Source organism: Lycorma delicatula, chromosome 2, assembly GCF_047948215.1.
Source record: "Lycorma delicatula isolate Av1 chromosome 2, ASM4794821v1, whole genome shotgun sequence".
Lineage (NCBI taxonomy): Eukaryota > Metazoa > Arthropoda > Insecta > Hemiptera > Fulgoridae > Lycorma > Lycorma delicatula.
Genome location: NC_134456.1, coordinates 42,657,805 through 42,682,728, shown reverse-complemented (window position 1 = coordinate 42,682,728; position 24,924 = coordinate 42,657,805). Strand labels below are relative to the sequence as shown.

Sequence of the window (24,924 nt, the reverse complement as noted above, 5' to 3'; positions counted from 1 at the left end):
TTTCATCAACTGACGTCAGTCGAAGAACGTCACTGGCATCCGAAATAGAGGAAGACGATGCCATGTCTGAGGCCTCAGATACGCTGTCATCAGAGGTTGATGCCGTCAGAAGAATGGAGAAACGCAAAAAAGGATGGCCGAAAGGAAAGCCTAGAAAATAATTTTATTGGATCAGAAGTTATAAGAAAAAGTAAAATTTTGATCTTTTTTTGACACATGAAAATGTGAAATATTGAACCCTTTTTTTATTTTTTTTTTGAAGTGGGATGGGGCTAATGACCAAAGTAGTCGATGCCCCTAAAAACCTCAAAAAAATAAAAAAAATAAAATATGAAAAAATATCAGAAGTTCCTAATGAAATAAAATCATACGTACTTTTCATTAAAAAAAAATGTGTATACGATATTTAATAGGCGTACAAGAAAGTCATGTGGTGTCCATATCAGATTTTCTAAGTATGTAGACTCGGGCTTATTTCTACCTCCAAGTATCCCTCAGTTTTGTAATATGAAGCCGTTTCCGTACTTTAATATCAATCCGTATGTATTGTAGGTAAAAATTTGATTTAATAAAGTTTTCTCTAAAATTCCTCTGAAGAAATCGAAATTGAATTTTTTGATATCCCCCTTAAAAATTTTTGAATAAGTTAATATGATCAATGCCACACATATTTGAGTCAAATCTGAAGAAAATCTCCTCGGTCAATCTTAGATATCAGATCAAAAGCATTGCAGACACTTAAGTATATAATTACGCACGTTAATACCTACGAATGGTTTTTTTTTATCTAGATGAACTAGTTGGACCTTAAAACGTAAAGTTTTGCAGAAAACCCGTTATCCCATTTTTGACGTGATCATCATAGTAAATTTCTTTTTAATGTAGTTACAATAGCTAAAATGTACAATCTAATTATGTCAAAATTCTCGGTTTTGTATCAATTTATATCAAAATTGTATCACCATTTTTTACACTACAGAAGAGGGAAATATGTACAATTACAAATAAAGTACAAAATTACGAAAAAAAATCTTCTGTAAGAACACTTCATAATAGTTTTAAGAAAATGTTTTGCTTTATTTTTTTTCATTTATTTATTTTTTTAACTTTAACAATATCCGTAATGCTGACCAACGAATTAATGAATTTTATTTTTGCTGAAAAAAGCTACACTTATGTTTAAAAATTTACATTTTATAAATCTTTTATCGGTTTTATCGTTGTAATATAAGCATGCATTACAAAATGCAGAGGTATTTTGTCCTGAAAGTGATACTTTCACTCTGCTTACATCAAGGATTTACTGCACTGTAAATAAATACCTTTAACGTCAGAGAATGCAACTGTGATTGTTGGCCATCTTGTACCTCACATACTTTGCATGTGTTATATCCATAAGAAACGGGAAAGGTGATTTAAAACTAATTTCTGTACCTTATGTTTGAAACAATACCTATGTAAAATACGTATATATTATGAAATACGTAAATAAATATGTAAATACGTATAACATACGTATACGTATATTATGTGAAACAGTACGTTACTGTTTCAGTTCAGTAGAGAAATACATCTACTTCTTTTTAAATTCTTACATACATCTCTCCTAAATTCCGCTTACACATTTTAAAATGTTACAATAATTTTATTTCATTACCTCAGATGATACTGTAATGAGTTTTATAAAGATCTTGTGTAATCTAATTGGTCGTAATCATTCTATACTGATTGGTTAGAATAAGTGTTCAGTTCTTTGATTGGTAAATAATACTTTACTATTACCTTGATAATATCTTGAAGTTTAATAGATCGTAATTTGGCAGAAATATAATTTCCAGAATAATATTACTGTACAATACTCCAGTAATACTTTGTCAATGCAATTTCACATATCGATAATATTGATAGAAAATAGCAATTTTTGTATTTTTATTTATTATTTTAATACATATGTTTATTGATTTCCGTATTTTTAGGATTAAAGATTTTTTTTTTTTTAAAGCATAAAAAGTTATTTTATCTAAATGCTTTTATTTCTTACTTGTAGAATTACATATTTTTATGTAAGAAAATTAATTTGATTTACAAAAATCTTGTATGTCAAGTTTTTGAATAGTTGGCTAAGCTTTTTCAACTAGATCTGTCAGTCAACCTTTCATATAAAGTTCAATTATTTTTTTTTTTTTAATTTTGGGAATTCTTTTTCCTGGAGATTAAAAAAAAAGATACCCTCATCATGTTATTAAAAAAACAAAATTGTTATAAATTAAATAACTGGACAATCATTGATTTCCCACGTTCAGTAAATATGGGAAATTCCATGTTCAATGTAGGAAATTACATTAGGAGATTGACTTTTATTCAATATGAACTTTTTATAAATGTGCTGTTTACTTTAAGTAAAGTAGAATTTTTTTGATGATTTCACCACATAAACATGAAGCTTATCAGCGGTATACGGAAATGGAATTTTGTAGCGTATGAAAAATGTTAGCCTGACCGGGTTTCGATTATTGGGCCTCTTTCCAACATTCCTTCTTTCCAACATTTAATTTAGTTTTTGTTTGAATAAAAACTGTTCATCTTGTTTTGCTAATTAATTATTTCATTTGCGTCATACCAACATATAAGAAAATATGATTATAATAAAACTATAAAAATTCTGCGTTACACGTATTACATGACAAGAAAAACTATAAAGAAAAATATAGTACAAATACAAATAATATGCAAATATACTACAAATAATATACTATAAAGAAAAATATTAATTAAAGTTGTGATTCTTTTGTAAGAATTCTTTTTGTTTGATTCTTGTAAGAGTTATTTTTTTTTATAAACAATTGGGAGATGGTTTGTACATAATTAAAACGTTTTAAAGCAGTTAAAATAATTAAAGTGCAAAAGTTCATTAAGACGTTTTTAAATATATTTCGGCGACATTAAAAAAAAACTCTTGCACAATTCTACTCAAGAAGACCGATTATCTCTGCAAAAAATGAACCCGCTAGATAGCGCTGGGGTTGAAATATTTAGAAAAATTATATTTATGGACCGATTTGGTTCATATTCAGAATATGAATATTAGTTACGTGAAAAGAAATATTTTTGCGAAAACTATACCCGCTACGTGGGGCCAGAAACAAACAAGTACGAAACAAACAAACAAATATACAAACAGACTTTTTTATTCCATATACTCGTGTGTATATATATATATATATATATATATATATATATAAAAGGCATGTTCGTATGTGTGTCCGCTAAAGACCAAAAAACTAATAAACCGATTTACGCGCGGGCAAAAGGGAAAAATGGAAAACGGGGAAAAGGTAAAAAGAGAAAAGGGGAAAGCGGGAAATGGTAAAAAGGAAATTGGGAGAGGGGCGAGGGAGAAGGGTGAGGGAGAAAGTTGGAAAGGGAAAAGGGGAAGGAGAATAAGTGTAAGGTAAAATTTGTGAAGTTCAGTTTTTTAATTTTTTTATCAAATTTTAAATTGTGTTCATTTATACTCTCTCTCCCACTCTTCGGTAATAGCGAAGCATTGCCGGAGGTCTGCTAGTATATATATATATATATATATATATATATATATATATATGCATATATTTTTTTTAAATAGATATTTATGTATTATTTGTATAAGAACCTTCCCAAGGAGGCATCCTTGAGTACTCTGGTTGCAACTTACTGTTATGTGTATACAACTACGACTAATAGTTCTTTTCACGTCTTATTGTTCATAAGACGTGTGTCTTATGAACAATGTGACTATCAAATAGTTAAAAATTTATAATATTATTTTTATTGTTATTCCCTTCTTCTGTCTATGGAACCCAGAACTGAAAAATCACGTGGTTGTGAGAAGTACTAAACAAAAACGAAACGGGACAAATTTTTATTCAGTTTGACCAGCTAGATATTCTTGAGCTATCATACAAAAATCCACACCAAAAATGATCAAGAAGTAATTACGGCAAAGTAAAGGAAAATCTCTTTAAACAAACAAAGCAATATTTTTTTTTTGTCTTCGGTCATTTGACTGGTCTGATGCAGCTCTCCAAGATTCCCTATCTAGTGCCAGTCATTTCATATCGGTATACATTCTACAACCTTAACAATTTGTTTTACATATTCCAAATGTTGCCTGCCTGCACAATTTTTCCCTTCTACCTGTCCCTCCAATATTAAAGCGACTATTCCAGGATGCATTAATATGTGGCCTATAAGTCTGTCTCTTCTTTTAACTATCTTTTTCCAAATGCTTCTTTCTTCATCAATTTGCCGCAACACCTCTTCATTTGTCACTTTATCCACCCATCTGATTTTTAACATTCTCCAGTAGCACCACATTTCAAAAGCTTCTAATCTTTTCTTCACTTCCCTATAAAGCTACGCTCCAAACATATACTTTCAAAAATGTTTTCCTGACATTTATATTAATATTTAATGTAAGCAAATTATATTTATGACTGAAATCTCGTTTCGCCTGTGCTATTCGGCATTTTATATCGCTCCTGCTTCGTCCATCTTTAGTAATTCTACTTCCCAAATAACAGAATTCTTCTACCTCCATAATCTTCTCTCCTCCTATATTTATATTCAGCGGTCCATCTACATTATTTCTACTACATTTCATTACTTTGGTTTTGTTCTTGTTTATTTTTATGCGGTAGTTCTTGCGTAGGATTTCATCCATGGCATTCATTGTTTTTTCTAAATCTTTATTACTCTCGGCTAGAATTACTATATCATTAGCAGATCGTAGCATGTTTATCTTTTCACCTTGCACTGTTATTCTGGATCTAAATTGTTTTTTAACATCATTAACTCCTAATTCTATGTAAAGATTAAAAAATAACGTGTATAGGGAACAAAGCATTACAGCAAATAAGAAAATTTAAACGTAAAATGAGAATTAAGGAAATTATTCGAAAACATGTGCAAGCACTTATTTGGTGGTACGGTATGTAATAAAAAAGAAAAGAAATAAAACAGTTTTTTACAGTTCCACAGGAATTGAATAACTCATTCATTTTCCATTGTTATTACGTAGGATGTGGGAAATGGCCTATTGCTAGCATTTATTACCCTAATTAACCTTTGAAAACAGAGAGCTTGGAAAAAAATATTGTTTTCCTCATGGTATAATCATAAGAGATAAGAAATCATATTTTAAATGCTTGAAAAAGTTATTAAATTTTCTAAGAATTTACATTTCTTTTCTATCTTCTAGTATAAATTTTCATAGATGTTATGTATCACCAATATTCATATATCTAATAGGATATCTTCTAATTCCTTCTGGGTTGCAAGATATAAATAAGGGAAAACATCAAGGGATCTCAATGCTTCTTGTAATGAGTGTGAAGTCCCTCAAATCGCACTTAACACTACAGGAATTTTGCGTAACGTTTTTCTTTCTTTTGTTAACTTAATCCGCCAAATCTCTGTACCTTACCATCTTTTCATAATATTTTTCTTCAAGTTGTTAGCCAGTATAATAGGAACGTTTATAAGCTAAACGATTTTTATCTGCGTACTTATCACTACGATATAATGCCAGTTATATTCTATTGACTTATCTGTGAGGACGGCACGATTGTAGTATATCCGATATCGATCGGTATCAAGCACAGCATATTAAAATTGTGGAATGAATGTACAAGTATCTCTAGGTATTTCTAAGTATCTCTAGGTCCTAAATGTTTTGTGTAATCTTTGAAGCCAAAACCTAATCAGCAATAAACATGTGCTCAATGGAATTTACCAACACAGATAACAAACATTGGTTTCCAGATGTAAATTCAATATGTGCTTTCTAACTAAAAATGTGAAGACTAGCAAATACTCTATTTCAATAAACAGCTAGGCATTCCGCGGCTGTCGAAAAGAAACAACATAGACCATTTAAAAATATTTTGTTATCAATGGATTATCACTAGTGTATCACTTGTCAGATAACTAAAAAATTCGTTGATTGCACTGCACGTAATTATATTCTAATTGTATTCATTTGATTTACGAGTTGTGAATTAGGTGAAATTTTTATTAATGTAATATAACAAGATGTTTCTTACTTTAATAATATAATTAGCGCGATTTCACATAATTTTCAGGCTTTTTATTGTTGCGATTAACCCTAGTGATTACGGCTAAATTTAAATCACTTATTCAAAAAGCAAAAACGGATCAAATAAAATAAATAAAACACAGATTTTACCATTCACTCAATTGAATTTCAATATTTAATTTTTAAAAAGGCTTTGTTTAAATAAAGATGTAATATTTATTAATTCTAATACGGTACATCTAGTTTTTGTTTTTCTACACTAAATAAATTCAATTAACTTTTATTTAATGTGTAAAACTTTTTTATGTATTGTATATTACAAAACGAAATTTTACCAGTATACAGAATAGTACGTTTCCCAATAGGAAAATTAAATCATCAAATTACGTCAGACAATTCAAACATTAAAAAGTGAATATAGTATTACTAGTTTAATTTTCCTTACTATACTATGTAGTACGATTATAAAAAAAAACAAAATAAAACATAATAACAAAATTAAAAAATAAATAATGATAAGAGAAAGAGCAAATAAAGTTAATGAAGATGAATGCGTTACAGTACAAAAATAATGTTTAGACTCTTTTGTGTCTCAGAAATTCGTATCACTATAGGTTTTTCAACTAACGAACAGTTCATTATTGAGTATAATATGTACATATGTGAACACTTTTGTCTCGGATTTTGATTTCGGATTCGCATCGTTAGAGGATTACAAAAATACGGCCGCAATCGGCCGTTGGGTTCATCTCAAAATGGCTGTCATAATTAAAATTTTGTAATAATCATTACGATATAATGGTGCAAGCTATCAACTTGGCTCGAACGCACTAATGTAAGGTTTACCGAAGTACATAGACTATATAAATATCAATTTTGTACATCAAGTGTAAAACCAAAAAATAGCAGAAAAGCTAACCTTTTAATAATTGAAAAAAAAAAGAATAAGATATGCTATAAAACCGCTAAAACTAGAAATAAATAAATTATATTAACTTAGCGTATCTAGGACTTCAATAAAGATTTATTAAAATCATAACAGACTTATTTGCGCCATTTTCACAATTTAAAATAAGAAAAATATGTAACGTTTTATTTGTAATAGATAGTAAAAAGGAACCAACGTCATATAAGGCTATAAATTATGATTAATATAATATGTGAATACTGATTTGATCGGCCTTCAAATAATGGTCATGTTGTCGAATAATATGCCGCCTTGGTTCAATACTTCGGTTAGGTTTAATCATTCTAAATATTTATTATTCCATCAAATAAATAAAAGATTTTATTTAAGATTTATTTATTTTATTTGTATAGTACAATTTATTTTTATTATACTTTAAACTTGTATTCATATATATATATATATATATACGCAATTATATATATATATATATATATCATTATTATATCAATTAAGTACACATTCGTAACAAAAACAAGTTGAATCTTTGAAGGAAGGAACTAGACTAACTAAAAATAGGGCATTAGACAAGTTCAATTAACAGGAGTAACAAAAAACTGAGATTTTATATAGAGTACGAAAAAAAGTGAAAATTTTTATTTTAAAATTTAGAAGTCCTCCTTTAACAAAATTTAAAGTTCCTCCTTTTAATAAAAAAGAGCAAATGAAACCTGAGTCTTAACAATATGACGTAAGGGAATTTTAAAACATAAAAATTCATATAAATAATATAAAATCTATAAATAGCAATTAAATTAAATCAAATAGTAATACTCAAATATATTATACAAACATGTAATAATCTGAGTTAAGTAAAAGTTAGAAATAATAAATTTCTTAGATATTAATTAATAATTGAGAGAACATTAATAATAATAATAAGAATGTTCGTTCGAGTTTAATTGATATTGTTAAATTAAATTAATCATTGATAACTGGTTTTATCATCAAAACAAACTATTTAAATTTTAAATTGAAGTTATTTAAAGTACATAAAATTTTATTTCATTAACAACTTCTGATATTTTTTCCTTTTTATTGTTATTATTGAATTATTATTTATTGTAAAAGTTTTTTTTACAATCAGAGGTTAATAATTATTAATAAATCAATATATTTAAATTAAAAAAAAGGAAATGAAGTCGGATTCGAACCGATGTGCATTTCCCCTTGATCTAAATATTTTATTAATTAAAATTTTATTTGGCTATAACTCTGGAGCCAACGAAAATGTCTACCACTTATGATATATAGTTGAAAATCTCTCAATGAGGGCTTATTACTGTAGTTAAGAAAAAGTTCAAAATCCAAATTGTTTTGGATTTTGGGCTTTTTTCGTTTAGTCGATTGCAATCAAAAAGAGAGGTGCACAACTAGGTGTTACAAAAGTCCTAATCCAAAATTTCAACATTCTACGGCTAATCGTTTTTGAGTTATGCTAGATACATACGTATGTACGTACACACGTCACGCCGAAACTAGTCAATATGGATTCAGGGATGGTGAAAATGGACATTTCCGTTGAAATCTGAAAACCGAAATTTTCGCGATCACAATACTTCCTTTATTTTGTAAAAGGAAGTAAAAACCACAATCATTCTTGAAAAAAACAATAACATCCACGTCTATCAAACCAGATAAATGCTTCCATTGCAATTTTGAATAAATTAACAATTTATTTAAAAGAATTTTACAACAATTTATTTTAAATAAAACTAAAAGATATTCTAATGATGAGTTTTTAAATAATACTAATTAAATGAAAATAACGTAAACCTAAATTTCTGTATTTCCGTTTAACCTGTACATAAATTTAATAATTTTCATTAACACGTTCAAATTAATTTTATTTATTTAGTATCTCCAGATAATTACCTTAGTATTATTTCATATATTTTTATTTTTAACTTTTATGGACTTTAACCAGTTCTATTTTTCTATTATTACATCCTCTTTTTTAACTTGCAATGATTCAACCGTGTCCTCAAATTTTGCACCTTAAAACTCATTTCCCGACGTTTCTTAAAACGGTGAAATTTTACACAGCGACGTAAGTCGGGTAACAATAAAATATTCCATTCTTAATTTCATATATTTCTATGATTTTTATACAGAACATTTATATAAATTTTCGGAGATCAAGGGTAACATATTTAGGAAGAGAGTTGAATCGATAAGATGTAGCTATCGATCCGATTGATCTTGATTATCGATTCAGTATGAGCAGATCTGGCTGTTTAAGCAGATTTTAATATAACTAATCTAAATTTACCTTCTAAAATTTATGTACACTAATCATTTGATTATGTATAATAATGGAAACTAATTCTTCACGTTATAATATAACAAAGGTTATATATTACAACTTTAATTATGACTAAAAAGTAAAAAAATAAAAAAAAAGTTTTTAATTTTCTAAAAACATGCTTTTCATTTAAAAAAATGAATAAATAACAATAAAAAAAAAAGATTCGTACTAAAAATAATTTTGTTTTCAAAAAAATTCTCTATTTATGCACGACTAAAAAGAAAAGCGTGGGCGCGCTCTCGATTTTATAGTTAGAGCGCGCGTCACGCTTTTCTTTTTAGTCATGCATAAATAGAATTTAAAAAAAAAACAATCTTGAAAGTAATTTTTTTACAAGTAATTTTCTTAAAAACAAAATTATTTTTGAAGTTATGCTTCTTTTGGCGCATTAGAAAAACTGATCAGTGTATTTTCAGCAAGTTACGAAAGTTGCGCGCGCCGATGCAACACACCATGAAGATTTTCGCAGACCCAAGTGGATCAGTTTGCACGCACATGCGTGTAGTGTCTAATTCAATCAGTCGTTCAATGCAATTAAGTGATTAGCACGTGTAAACATAACAGATATTGAGTCGTAATAAATATACATTTATATACACGGATTTCTGAAGACGGATATTTTAAATTGTGAATAATGTAGTTCATATTCTAAAACTTTATATTGCAGCGAATATTTATTTTTTGTGAAAATTATGTATCAAGATTTGAGGTTATATTTATGTAAGTATTATTTTTTATGAGAAAAATTATATTTTTTAATGACAGAAAATAGCACACATCAGATAAATTATTGATTTTACATAAATGATTTTAAATTTAACAAAAACAAAATTTTTGAGAAAATACACTATTACATAATAAAACTATCTGTATCATATTTTTCATATCATAAGCCGCTAAAAAAAAAAAAAATATTATTTAATTTAATTTAAGTGTTACTTATTCAAACTTTTATTCGTTGTATTAATGTCGTCTATCGATCGTTTGACTCGGTTCAAATTTGTTTGAATGCGTAAAAAAATTCTTTTTTATTCACACCAAATAAGTATAACTTCTTACGTGCGTACATAAGTACACACGAGATTTTTTACTCTTTAGTGCGAATTGTTTTTCTTTTGTTACTTATTTTAAGAAAAGCGTATTTTTGAAAAAAATTTAAAAAAAAAATTTATAATTAATTTTGTATTTTGTAACGTTCTGATGAAGATTTTACCATAATATCCCTGATAAATCTAGGCAAATGTTGGCTCTGTCTTTTTATTCCTTTCCATTCCTAACGTGTTTTACGTAATACGTTTTTATATACAGATCAGATTTACATATGCATTGTATAACTTCTTTAGAAAAAGAATAAACTGTTTATCGAATCATTTTTTTTTACTTTTACCATCTTAATTATCTTTCAGTTAAATATATTAACTAAAACTGAGAACAAATTTCAACATAAAGAAATTACCACCTTATCGTGAATAAAAGGAATATTTATTTAAAATTAAAGAAAAACATTGCGTTTGAAGTTTTTTTTAGCATTTTTCGAACAGCTTTAATTGTGTAAAAACGTCCCAGTGCTTTTTGTTATGTATTTTACATTTTAATACTATAATTTGTGTATAGAAATGAACAGCCTTATTCACGATGAGGTAATGACTTTACGTTTCTAGTGTATATCCCATTTGATATTTTATTTGAGGATTTCTATAAGTAAAACACCAATTAATTGTTTTCTCAATAAAGTTATTCAAAATTTTAAAACAATAGCGTTATATTATTATTATGTTAATAGTAAATCTAGATTAATATTATGATTTAGAAGTTAAAAATTAAATTAGAATTGTGTTAAAAGTAGAATGAAATTGAATCAAAACTAAAAAACGTTTATAGATGTAAAGATTAATAATTGTTAATTTTAGCGGCAAATGATTATTTCAAATTATTAACAGATAACAAATAAACCAGTTTAATTTATCTATATAACAATAATTACTGTAATAAATTATTCCTAGAAATAAACTGTAACATGAAATGTGTAAAGTATGATAATTATTTTACGATTACCATTTATTTAATTTACCTGATTACTACTGCCCATTTCTAATGTACTATTCCCGTTAACACGAGTCTGAGGTCCAGTCATGACGGAATCACAAACGGCGCATGGCGAACTAACAACCTCGACTCACGGAGGTTACCCGCACACTAAACTTTATAAAATCCTCTCTGATGCCGGCCGGTTCATTTTTCTCGTGCGCCGGGAGCTTCGTAACCGATACCCCACCACTGCGATCACAATACCAAAACTACCACCTCATAACACACCACGTACCACCTTAAGCAATTAGTAGACCTGTTATTAGACACCTATCGCTGTCAGGCTCTTACTAAAGAATAACACTAATTGCGCCGCATGAATCTTTCTTTTTGATGCTCACACGATTTCTTAAAATACCTTCAGGTACGCAGGTATATAATAGAGAATAGGAGCTTAAAATCTCATCCATTAAGTAAAGAAAAAAAATGAAATTTTATACGTCATGAGTTTTAGAACCTATATTCTGTGTTCGTACGCATATCTATGAGTGTAAGATAAAGAACGTACTAGATGCGTAATTATTCAATTATAAAAATAATCTGGGCCAGAGTTTAGAAAAGAATGTATAATTGACATACACGTGTGTAATTTTTCTCTTTTTTTTGATAATGGTATTTTTAAAGTCAAATCTCTTAAACAATCAGTAATTTAAAATTTTATCTATATATTTTCTTTTTTTTTTGATTTTATGACCGCACTAGATCCACTTAAGTTAATTTATGTCAGATTTCCTTCTGACTTTCTTCGTTGGCTTGGTCTGCTGAATTTACCAGTATTTCTTTAGGATATCGGATCTGATCTTTCTTAGTTCGTCCGAAACCCTTATATTTCAGGTTGTTTTGTTTGTAAAAAACAAAACAACCTTGTTTTTAGAATTGCGTTGATTTTTAGATTATAATTTGCGTCTTCACCTTTTAGTCCAATCTCTTGTAGGTCTTTCTTTATTTCTGTTATGTATTTCTCACCGTTTTCTCAATCTCAGGCTTGTGATTACCAGTTTTAGTAATCTACTTTCTGGCAATCGTATGATGTGGAAAAAGTAAGATAACCGTTTTTATCATTAGACCAATAACTGGTTCTATAATATTTTTGTAAACGGTTTCGTCGGTTGCGATTCGCCTCATCCATATTTTTTATAATTTTTATTATGTATGTTCTGATTAATCTTCATTCTTTTTTGATCATTTGATCACTTTTATTTTCTTTTTTACTTTGGAATAATGTTTCGTAAGCGTAAAGTGCTTCTGGAAAAATTACTGTAGTGTCGTATTTTTGTCTTTGTTGGTAAACATTTTTTTTATGTTTGAGGTTTCTCATTTTTGTCGCTCTGTTGTTCGAGGTTGAATTTTCTTTTAATTTGTTATTTATAATTTTTCCCAAATATTTAAATTTCTGTATTAATTTGATTTCTTTTGCTATTAATTTTTATCTTATTTATGCACTACGGTTCCATGGCCATAATCTCGGCCATATGAAGGTTTTACCCAATTTTCTCAGCAATCTTTTCCAGGCTGACGATTTGCTTTTTTACTTCTTCCATACTTTGGGCTAACAATGCTAGATCATCAGCAGACTTTTGTCTTAATTTTTGATCCCATTTTAGATTTTTATCTTTTGCTAATTTTCTTTGGACCATAATTTCATGATATAATCCAGAGTAACGTTGAAAAGAAGTGGCGAAAGTCCATCGCCTTGTCCTAATCCCATATTTATTGTAAAATGTTCGGAGATTTCTCCTCTGAATTTTACTTTTGATTTTGTGTTTATAGATCAGTTATATTTACTAATTATGGGTGTAATCCATAATTTCTTAAGATTTTTAACAGGGTTTGTCTGTGACAACAATCGTACACGTTTTTAAAATCTATAAATGAAATAAAAATTGTTTTCGGCATATCTTATAGTTTTCCATGATTAATTTCTCTGTAATTATCTGGATCTGTTCTGTCACCCTTTTTGAACAATAAATGAATAACTCCTGTTGTCCAACGTTCTGGTAATTTCTCGTTGATCCAGATTTTACTAAGATGACAGTGTAATTCTATAAGAGAATTTTGACTCGCAGTATATATATATATATAAATATATATATTCACTGTATAATAAATAAATAATGTAATTTTAATATTAATGTAAATAGAATAATATAAATATTGTTAATAAATGTAAAAATGAATTTTCATTCATCCGGAGGTCTTTTCATCTGAAGGTCCCGGGTTCGAATCCAGGTCGTATAATATACGATATATACAATCTAAATCTGTATAATAAAAATACTTTTTATATTTTATTGTGCAATTCATATTCTTTAGCTTCAATATAATTACTTTACAGTATGTTTTACTTTGGTAATACAGTTCCTTGAATTTCCAAATTTAATGATGATTTAATAAGTTAAAAGGTCCACTGTTCTTTTTTTTTCAAAAAAAAAATTACAAACTTCTTAAAACAATTTTTTATTACTAATTTTATCAATACTTTTAAAGATTTTAAAATCTTGGGTAAAGCAGTAATAATAATTATATTTTTTGCATTTTAGAAAGCATCACACTACAAAAACGTTTCAACATTTTTTTTTGCTTATTTTTATCAAATTGTATTTTTCTTGCCTTTATATTTCTTTTATATAGGTAGCATTTTTGTTCACCTATTCATATTTTAAATAAAACTAAAAAATGTAAAACGAAATAAACTTTAAATAATAATAATAATAATAAAAATATTAATAATAATAATAATACCAACTTAAAAAAATAAAAACGTACCAAAATGTAAATATAATACAACACTTCTTTTAAATTAAAATTAATTTTTTTTCTTTTCTCTTTTTTACAAAAAGCAGTAAATTAAATTTTCATATCTTTTCGATGGTTTTTTAATTTTTCAACTGACCTCCAGAAAGAATATGTGATATTATTCTATCTATTTTAGCATTTTTTTTTAAAGTCAATTTTGTTAATTTTTTAATAAGTTTATTTTGTCATCGCTCATTTCCTCAAGAAGTTACATTAAAAGAAGTATTTTATTTATTTTTTAATAATTTTGTAACATTAAATGTGTTTAAGTGAAGTTAGAAAATTTTTCCTACTAGAAAAATACAATCTCAGATGCCTTCCTTCATCCTTTCTTTAACTTTTATTAGTGGATGTTTGTTTTAAAACGCAACCTAAGCAAAATATTTTCTAGAACAGTTAATACAATAATTTTGGATGAAAAGGTTGGCAGCATTGCCTATTGTTATTGTTTTACAATCAACTGATAAAATTTTCTACTTTTTTTTTGTGAATAGTTAATTATTTTTGGTTATCAGTGTTTTTATATAAGAAGAAATGGTTTTGTCCATGGAAGAAAGGAATTTTATTTTTGAACATTTTTTAACTATTAAATCTTTTGTTTGAGTCAAGAAACTTTTCAGTTGCAGTTCCCGAGTAATATATACCAAATAAATTTTCAAATGATCGTTTGATAAAGAAATATAGTGGGACTAGTGCTGTTGGCAATCAGAGACTACCCGGAAACGTTCAGTATTTAATGACGAAACACTGGAAGATGTTAGAGAAAGCTTTTTAAAGTCAGCTAACAAATCATTTTATTACGAAAACTTGCGCAACAGAAAGGAATGTCTCTTTATAGTGCCTTTGAAGCTACCCGGACACTTAAAATACGAAATTGCAATACCGTGCCGAATTCATGTATAACATGAACTATACCCGGTTGATTATTCTGCTAGGCTCCACAGTTTGTTCGGGAAAGCATTAAAATTTTTTACAGATGAGGTTTTTTTTCTCGGAGTGTTCGCTAGTGGAGCTCCAACAATCCTAACATCATCCGTTCATGACCTCTACACCCACAGAAAATCTGTGTGTGGTGTTCAATTTTCAGGCGAAGAATAATCGGCCTCATATTCTTTGAAAACATTTGTAATGCAGACCTCTACCAAGAAATTGTAACGCAATTTATTAAAAGTCTAAAGTTAAATGAAAGAGATTCATGGTTTCAACAAGATGGGGCTACATGTTACACGGCAAGATCAACAATGTACCTTTTGAGAAATTTATTTAGTGAAAGAGTAATATCGATTGGCTTATGGCCAGCTAGATCACCAGATTTTTCTCCGGCAGATTTTTTTTTTGGGATTATCTAAAAGGTTGTGAATTAAAAAATATTCCACACATCACTGAAGAAATGAAAGCCAATATAAGTCAAGAATTACGAGACATTGGAAACTGAACAATTCCAAAGGTTGCACGGAATATGAAAAAGAGGGTAAAGGCTTGCGTTGATGAAAATGGTGGACACTTTTAACATCTGTGATAAAAAAATTTGATCTCATTATTGTTTTGCACAAATAATTGTAATATTTATAATTAACTAACTGCATTAAATATAGCACATCATTTTTCTTTTAATTGGTTTGCTTTTTTTTTGGATTGCGTTTTAAAATAAACATTCTGTATTAATGCATTTTCTTACCTCAATTATTACATTCATAACGATCTCCTTTTCAGTTATAATTCATTATATTTGTATTATTCATACATTTTCAAATTATATTACCTAGTAATGGATCCAAACCGTTAATTACTTTTCATAACCGTTTTCTTTGGTTTATTAGATATTTCGTATTTTGTATAATGCTTGACTGATTAATAAATGAAAAAAATTAGGTTACATACTGTATACAATCTTTTCTGTACGTAACATTCTTTTTTATTTGTGAATTATATCTTTTTTTAAACAATGATCTTAATACAGTTCGGATAAGAATTTGTAGAGGAGTATAACAAAATAAATTAAATTAATTAAAATGTTTAATTAGAATAAGCAGGTTTTCATTACGCTATATTGAATTGACAATAATATATGATTATTAAATTATATTGTTTTAAATGTTATTATTAAAAATCATTTCTAAGTTTTACTATGGTTGCACTATGCGTTATTTATTGAAATAAACTGAAAAGAAAACCACAAAGTATTTATAAAAAAAAGTTATTTAAAATTTAAACCTAGAAGGTCATTTTGATTTTTAAATAATCATCATAAAAAAAATAAAATAATAATAATAAATAATACAAATTTACAAATTAATAGTATTTACAAAATCTAAAAAACAAATATCTTTAGCTGGAATTTCAGAATAAGAGTAAAAAATTGACGTAAACAGATTAAAACAACTGTTGTCATCATTCTAAATAATCTCATTAAATAGTCGTCTTAGTCATGTAAATTTAATTTTAAAATGATTAAAACCATTCCAATCAGGATTGCCCATCAATACTTAGCGCATGTATTTTTAATAGCGTACGCTAAAACTTATTGATTGTAAGAAACAAACACATGAGTCTTAAACCAATAAAAGAGAACCTCGCCTGTGAAAAAAATTTAAGAGTGGGGATAACAGTTTAATATTCTTATGGTTGAAATTTTTCAGGAATAAATTAAAAAAATAAATTAATTTCAAACCTCCATTACACAGAGCGTTCGGAAAATCGCTGTGCAGTGTGTTTTAGAATTATCTGGTGCATTCTTCTCTTTCGGCGTTACGTTGGTTGTCCTATGGGTTTATTGGGCGTTGCTCAATAATAAACCAAGACAAGTCAGTAGTTGAGTTGTGATTGAAAGTGCTCCGTTTCATTTCGTGTTGTTTCATTTATCGGAATCAATAGTTCAAGAAACGTATGGTTCTTTAGGTAAAAGAACGCATTTTTCTGGTTGAATACGTCTTTCGTGATGGTGATAAGTATACTGCTTTAGTAAAATACAAACTTTCTGAAAAGTTTCTTTATACTTCTGTTCCTCACCGCAGTGCAGTTCGAACTCTTTCGGAAAATTTCGGGCAATAGGTTCTGTTGAAGACCAATTAAGCCAAACGAACAGAAGTTGTTTAATATTTCTAATGCTATGGCCGAAAGTCCATCAAAGTCAATGCGTAAGTTATCACAGCAGCAAGATATCTGACTTGTTACCGCACTAAGAAAAAAATGAAAGAAACTTTTCTCTTATAAAATCAAGTACTGTAACCTGCAGGTCATGCCAGAACACTAAATTATTCAATGGTTTAAACATTTTATTGACCAAAATTCCTTAGGTGTCCTCGATATTACGTTTTTTTTTTTTAATAGATGAAGCGTTGTTTCATCTGCATTGATCCACAAAAAACACGACTGTGGTCGACAACTAATCCTCATGTATTACACGGACAATCTTTACACAAACTAAAATTAGAGTCTGGGTCGGTGTGTGTAGAACGTGAATTGTGGGTCCAATCTTTTTTAAAAATGCAGTTAATAATGATCTTTACTGTACTGGTTTAACAAACCAGTACAATATGTTTATTAGTCAGTTAACAGAAGTGAAAATCAATTACGGTTGGTTTCAACAAGATGGCGCCACAGCGCACCCAGCTAACAGGTCAAAGACTATTTTACGAAACATCTTTGATGAATGAATTATTTCGAGGGGCTTGTGGCCTGTACGATTGCCCGATCTGACTCCCCCAGATTATCAGATTACCAGATTACCTTCTATGAGGGGCAACAAAACAAGCAGTGTATCACAACAGACCACGCACGATTGACAAACTAACAACTGCAACAACGGCATACATATGAGACATTCCAGTACATCAGCTGGTTAAAGTGTTTGAAAACAAATTGAAACGTGTACTGTAAAGTATTGATGCTGGAGGAAGTCATTTTCAATACCTTTTATAAACTATTCCTGTTATTGTAATATCAGTTTTTATAAAATAATGAAGTAAAAATACAAATAATTAAGAAACTTTTGTCATTACATTTCTATAATTCCAGTACAATAAAATTCAAAATTTATTAAAAAGATCTTTGTCTTTCTAGAGATAAGTTTTATCTACCCGCCTACAAAAAAGTCGTGGACGAAATCGGGGTGGGTAGCTTGAATTGAAGATTAAATAGTTTAGACATTTTTCAATTAAATTTACTGTTTCTACTGGGATTGCCTAGAAAGCCAACAGTTAGTGAGTTAGTTGTATTTTTTCTTCCATTTTACTTTCGTGTCATCATAGCTCTATAGCTTTGCTGCCAGAAGGAAAGTGTGACTGATTATCATTAAATCAGTCAAAAAAAGGTGTATATGATTTTCTTACATTTTTCGACGTTTCCTGACCCAGGGACCCCAAAAAGCAATTTATTTTTATTTTTACCCCTGATTTTTTTTTCGAGGGTATTGTTCATACGTATGTATATACGTGCTGTGGCGTATTTGAAGCTTAATAACTTTTGACTGGATTAATCGATTTTGATGAAAGTTTGTAGAGTTTGTGGGGAAATTTTTTTGGTTAAGTTTTTGGGTCAATATCTCCAGGGGGTGGGGTAGATAGCTATCTATTTAAGGTCAATTTTCACAAAATTTTGCAAATAAACTCCACTTTATATTAAACTCAGTACATGCGTACATCTTATTTAAAAATATTGTCTCAAAATTTCCCTCTTCCCCCAAAAATCGATAAAAACTATTTTTTATTTATAACATATTTTTTAATGTCTCCCTAGGCGTAGTAGTAGTAGTTGCCCACCGAATTGGTCTAATGGTGAACTCGTCATCAGAAATTAGCTGATTTTGAAGTCGACAATTCTAAAGTTCAAATCTTAATAAAGGCTACAGATCTAAATACGGATCTTTATACGGCTACGGATCTTTATACGGATTTAAATCCGTAAATATACATATTTACGTTAATATACGTATTTTAAATCCGATTTAAATCCTTTATTTTAACTAGATCGGTGGATACCGGTGTTCTTTGGTGGTTTTTTTCTGGTGAGGGGAGGAATCCCATTTATGGATAGAGTTCCATTTGCCTTCACCTCACCAACACCCCTCCCGGGGCTGGATCCACGTCTCCGGGTCGGAACCAACCACCCGTTCTTTGGTGGTTTGTTTCAGTTAACTATATATCTCAGGAATGGTCAAACTGAGACGGTACAAGACTACACTTCATTTACACTTATACTTATCATCCTCATTCATCCTCTGAAATATTAGCCTCTGAATTACCTTACTGTAATTCCGGAGGCTAAACAGATAAAAAGAGAAGAGAAGCATAGTGGTAGTGCAAGTGACACAAAAAAAAACTTTGGAAACAATATTGTGGGTGGGGGAGCCGATCAATTTTTAAAAATATCGATTTTTTGTATTTTTAAAACTTTTTTGGTTTTAAAAATTTTTAATAACAATATTACAGCAAAATTTCATTTTAATTTATACTCCCACCCATGAAAAAGAAATCTTAGGTAAATTTTTATTACTTGTACATTTTTCAATGGAATCTTTTTTAGTTTCTTACATTTGACATAGCATACGTACAAAATTAAAAAAATAATTTTGGATGGTGATTTTGGAGATGGGGGAGTAGAAAAAAATAAAAATACAGATTTTCTGAATTTTAAAACTTTTTTTTCTTTATTTAAACGTACGAGTTCAATGATAATTTTGTAATAAAAAACAATCATAAATTACCCCAACCCCAAAAAAGAAATCTTAGGTAACTTTTTCATGTATCATTATTTTTCCATTATATAAGAATAAATAACTAATGTCAGTAAAGTATTACAACTTTGTTAGACATTTTTATTCTAAAATCCAAGCTAAAAATACTTTAAGGTGTTTCGTAAGTACTGTTTAGTTACCAATAAATCTTTTTTATTATTTCTTTTTTTATGTATATTTTTTCTGCAATATCTAACGATGGTGCCAGTTAAACGACAAAAAATACCGTCAAGGTTACGATTTTAAGTAAGTTTTTTTATTGCAAATGGTATTTATACCACCCTTATTTTCAAATTTATATTATTTTAAGTAACAAACATTGAAACTAGTGGAACGGAGTAACAAATAATTGTAGAACAAAATTTCCCAAGACCGAGGTATAATAATCTGTACATTCTTATCATGACTACATACCGGCTTGTTTATAGATCATGTAAAGGAGAGATTCTCTCTACGTACAGATTCTTCTTGCCACATTCCTGTAAGGTTAAGGTACTGGTTTTTTTTCATTTTACAATATTTTTTTTACTACAAAGTTTTACCGCAAATTCTTTATTTTAACTGGATAAATGTTGCAATTTATTAGCGATTAAAGAATTGCATCATCTGGTAAATGTACATTTCTTAAGTAAATGTATTTTTTATAAGTGTTTTTTATTTATATTTAGCCAATTACTGTTAAATTCTTTCAACTTAGTTTACCATCTAAAAAGACTTGGTAAGGAAATTCGTCACAGTGTTAAATTTTTTCGGTTTCATTATTTAAAAAAACTGCAGTAATTTATCACCATAAAATTTCTTGCAGACTTTTTTTGTTTTTGGAGGGTTTCTACAGTCCTTATAGCTAATTATTTATTTCTAATCTCAAAGCCTTTCTGTTTGCAGATTACAACTGATCTGGCATTAAATCCGTCAACCGTTACACAAAATTTCACAAAAACAATATATTAAATTAACAAACAAAAATATTTTATATATTATTAAATGGCATATTTAATGGATTTTTAACAACGGTGTATCACAACTCTAGTGAAGAAAGTGATACTAATTTGCTCAAAACGTTGTTTAGAAATAACGTTACATTTTTATTTTCCCGTCTAGATAGCGCTATAGCAGAGTTATTGCTCTAGAAGGGAAAGTATTGTAATCGGACCAATTTGGGCATATGCTATTTTCACCGGATCTTGACGTTTGGACACCTAAAGGACCCAAAAAAGCAGATGAAAGTTTTCCGGATGTTAATGTTCGTATGTACGTGTGTTCGGTGTTGGCCTCTAAATCACTTTATATTTCAAGAACTACTGAACCGATTTTGACCAAACTTAGATTACTTCTATGTATGGAACATTGATGGCACTAAATTTTCAACTTAAGAGGTCAAGGGGATGAGGTTGTAGAGCAAAGTCACCCTTGCTCTACAGGAGGAGATTTCGCCTAATTAAGGTCATATTTTTCTTAAGCACATTTGTTAACAATTAGAAAATAACAATATTTGCAAAATCGCATCCACCGGTCAAAAATTACTCTACATTACTGCTGTGTTGTGACGTCACAGGTGAGCGGTAGAATTAAATAAATGAATAACATTTAAAGTTTAAAAAAGTAACTCGGTCTGGAATTCGATCGCCTAGTTGACTCGGTACCTGGTGCATTGAACCTTACGGCTACATCGTCTGCCGATACGCAAAATTTGTTTTATGTAAGTTGTAGTTTAGTTAGTACCGACCGTCGCCGCTAGTACCACCACACCCGCCCGAATTAAATACGGTATGCGCGTGGTTTAGTTAGAATCATTGAATTAAGTAAACGAAAAAATATTTTATTTGAATAAAATGATAAATATTTTAAATTGAGTGTGTATGTGTGTGTAAGCCACGAATCAGAAACAACCCATAGTTGTGAAACTTTCCCGGAACGCGGCTTTAGCCACGTAACGGGAAAGTCCTATAACTGTATCGTTAGCTTTTTTAAAGTGAGCGTTTATTGTTTAATGATTTTAAAATTTTATCAAGTTTTGTTACGATATTAAACAAATATGTACAGTACAAAATTATTAGCACTACAAAAAGATTAATTTTATCACGAAGGAAACGCTGATTATTAAAACTAACTCCGGCAAGTTTTATAATTAATTCTGTTAATTAATGCATCTTTGGTTCCCATAATGATAAATAGATTATGTTTATGCATGAAAAAGCTTTTTTCCACTGACATAGGCCTAACTTCTCTGGCTGAGAAATTAGACCATCCCAGTTTTTAGATGAATAAAATGTAGATTGTCGGATTAAAAGAATGTTGCTGCTTTTCAAAAATATCATTCGTATAAAATAATCATTTTATATGCCTATTAATTTGTAATTTAATACTGCAGTTGGGTCGTTATGATTTCATTAGCCAAACCCCATCGAAATGGTCGGCCTCCGTGGCGCGAGTGGTAGCGTCTCGACCTTTCATCCGGAGATCCCGGGTTCGAATCCCGATCAGGCATGGCATTTTCACACACTCTACAAATCATTCAGCTTCATCCTTTGAAGAATGCCTAACGGTGGATCTGGAGGTTAAAAAAAAAGAAGAAAAAACCCATCGGAAACGATCGGGCTAAGAACGATAAGACCAGATGCTGAAATGTACTTTGATAATAGTCAAAGCAGTCAAGTTTCTAGTCAGAGAATATAATATTAATTTAATAATACTGATTTGACTATAGGGATACTGGGGCATTTTTGACGTAGTTTTAATAATTGTCATTATTACCAATATAGCAATTCCTATAATAATATTAACAGCTTACCAATGCCGATCTCCGAGGCTGAGTAAGTAGCGTCTCGGCATTTCATGGGAAGGCCCGGCTTCGAATCCAATAGTATCTTTTCATACGCTACTAATTTTCACCAGGCTAATTACTGCAATTACGAATCTAAAATTATATAATCTTTTTTATTTATTTTTTATTGTCATCCCTAGTGACTCGGACAAAATATAGAACTAGTCAGAAATTTAACTTTTCTTAAGACTCTTAACCTAATACCTAATCTACTTGCTACTGGAGAGAGAATAAGAAGAATCACAATTAAGGATACTTATTATTCTTCAAGATATAAAAACGTTTATTTATTTTTTTCAGCAATAAGAAGCTTATGCCCAGTTACAGCTGCCCCTTTCGTTATAATGCGATATAAAATTTGCAGTTTATGTCAAACCTAACCGGGATTCGATCCCAAAACCTTCCGGGTGAAAGTCAGCGACAAAGTAAAAACAATAGACTTCTTTAGTTATTTTTTATTAAAGTTTTTTAGAAGATAATCTCATGTATAATTTTTTTATGAACTTTAAGCTAAAATATTTTAAAATAATCTTATAGCTGAAAGCGTATATAATATTTCTTTTAAAAAAAAATAAAAATTTTGTCTGGAAATTGATCGGCGAAACAAATTATTTATGAAAATTATTATTTTATTAGAAATCACGAAATAACGTTGTATTGAGACGACGGTAATTTACACCTTCTTTCTCTTTTGCATCTCATCACGTATCACGACAAGATAGCGGAGGCTATGGTTTTCATTAAACGTGACATGTACAACGCAGTAGGGTCAAGACCTTTCCACTGTTCGATAGAGTAAAAATAAAAATTCCTGACACATTATTTTTTTCGCGTATATAAATTTACTTAATATAAAAATTTTTATATTCTGCTTAGTTTTCCCATATCGATTTTTTTTTTTGAAGACAGCTTTATTACTTAAGAAATATTAAAGCTGTACTTTATCGTGCCTATTTAAACAGATTAATGATTTAAATAATACTAAACAATTTTCAGTGTTTTTCAACTCCTCTAGATCATTAAACCGAAAAACCTGTTAATTCAGTATAATCTATTCTTTTATGTTTTATTAAATACTAGCCGGTCCGGGCTTGATATCTCCATGGACCCCCAGATTTTTCGTAACCCTCATAGTTAGAATAATACTGATAAATAACAATTAAAGTATTCAGGCTTTATATAAACCTGAAAAAGAAACTAAATTAAAGAATAAGTGACTAAGTAACTATGGTAATTAAGGTACAGAGAACTTTGACGTGGAAAACTACACAATTTATTTCTGTTGCCATGGTAATAGAAATATAATAATGAAGTAAAAGCATTAATTTATTTTTCTTTAATAAATATCTTTAATTCATAACTTCATCCCCAAGGGGGCTAGGGTCTCGATCTATGCTTAAAACCTCTGGAATAACGTGAATGTATCCTGAAAATTTGAAAGGGATTGGTCGGTTGGTTCTCGCGTGATGCTGTTGCAAACAAAGAAACAGACAGACAAATTTTCGGAATTATATAAAGGTACAATCATATAAATCAAATTTTAAACAATTTTTATCTCAAAAACTCAACTTTTAAAACAAAATATTAACGTTCAAACTATTGAATAGTATTCAATGATTAACGGTTTGATTTAGACATTCTTAATCAGTTATACTACCTCACCACCTAGGCACAACGAAATCTTACACAAGACCCATACGTTTAAAATAATTAAATATAAAGTATGTAAACTACCAGAATATTTACGATAATAATCTGTTTACTCATGTTTAATAAAAAAAAAAAAAAAAAAAATGTATTAATAGAGAACTAGATGATAAAATTCTAAAGATACAATAAGTTCTTTAATATAAAATAATATCACCAAAAATATAACTCAGAAAGTTTAGCGTTCCAGTCTTAAATGTTGGTTTAACGCTTGGATGTTGGACAAAACGAGATTGAAAACAGGATTTACCCGATAAACCCAAGATATGAATCAAGTCTTGGAAATGCGATATACTATATAGCCTTCTAGAATTTCATGTTGACAAACTATCTGTCCTCTACGAACATTTGTTTTGTTATTTTAACTGTGTTCATATTTTTCAGTAATAATATGAATATTTATTTTAAAAATAAATATATATAT

The 24,924-nt window shown here is 29.0% G+C and overlaps 1 protein-coding gene across 3 annotated transcripts in view; it reads right to left on the bottom strand.

The window, feature by feature from the left end:
• LOC142318755 (venom dipeptidyl peptidase 4-like) overlaps positions 1 to 24,924 on the bottom strand; it is a 128,517-nt gene that overhangs the window by 40,524 nt on the left and 63,069 nt on the right. The window contains exon 1 of one of the 3 annotated variants that reach the window (XM_075355189.1): positions 11,423 to 11,545. The exons of 1 other annotated variant lie outside the window; for it this stretch is intronic. In XM_075355189.1, coding sequence (XP_075211304.1) covers positions 11,423 to 11,485 — 63 coding nt within the window. In that variant the 5' untranslated portion in view covers positions 11,486 to 11,545. Of the gene's footprint in view, positions 1 to 11,422; positions 11,546 to 24,924 lie in introns of those variants that run through there. One more of the 3 variants, XM_075355190.1, reaches the window with a different exon arrangement.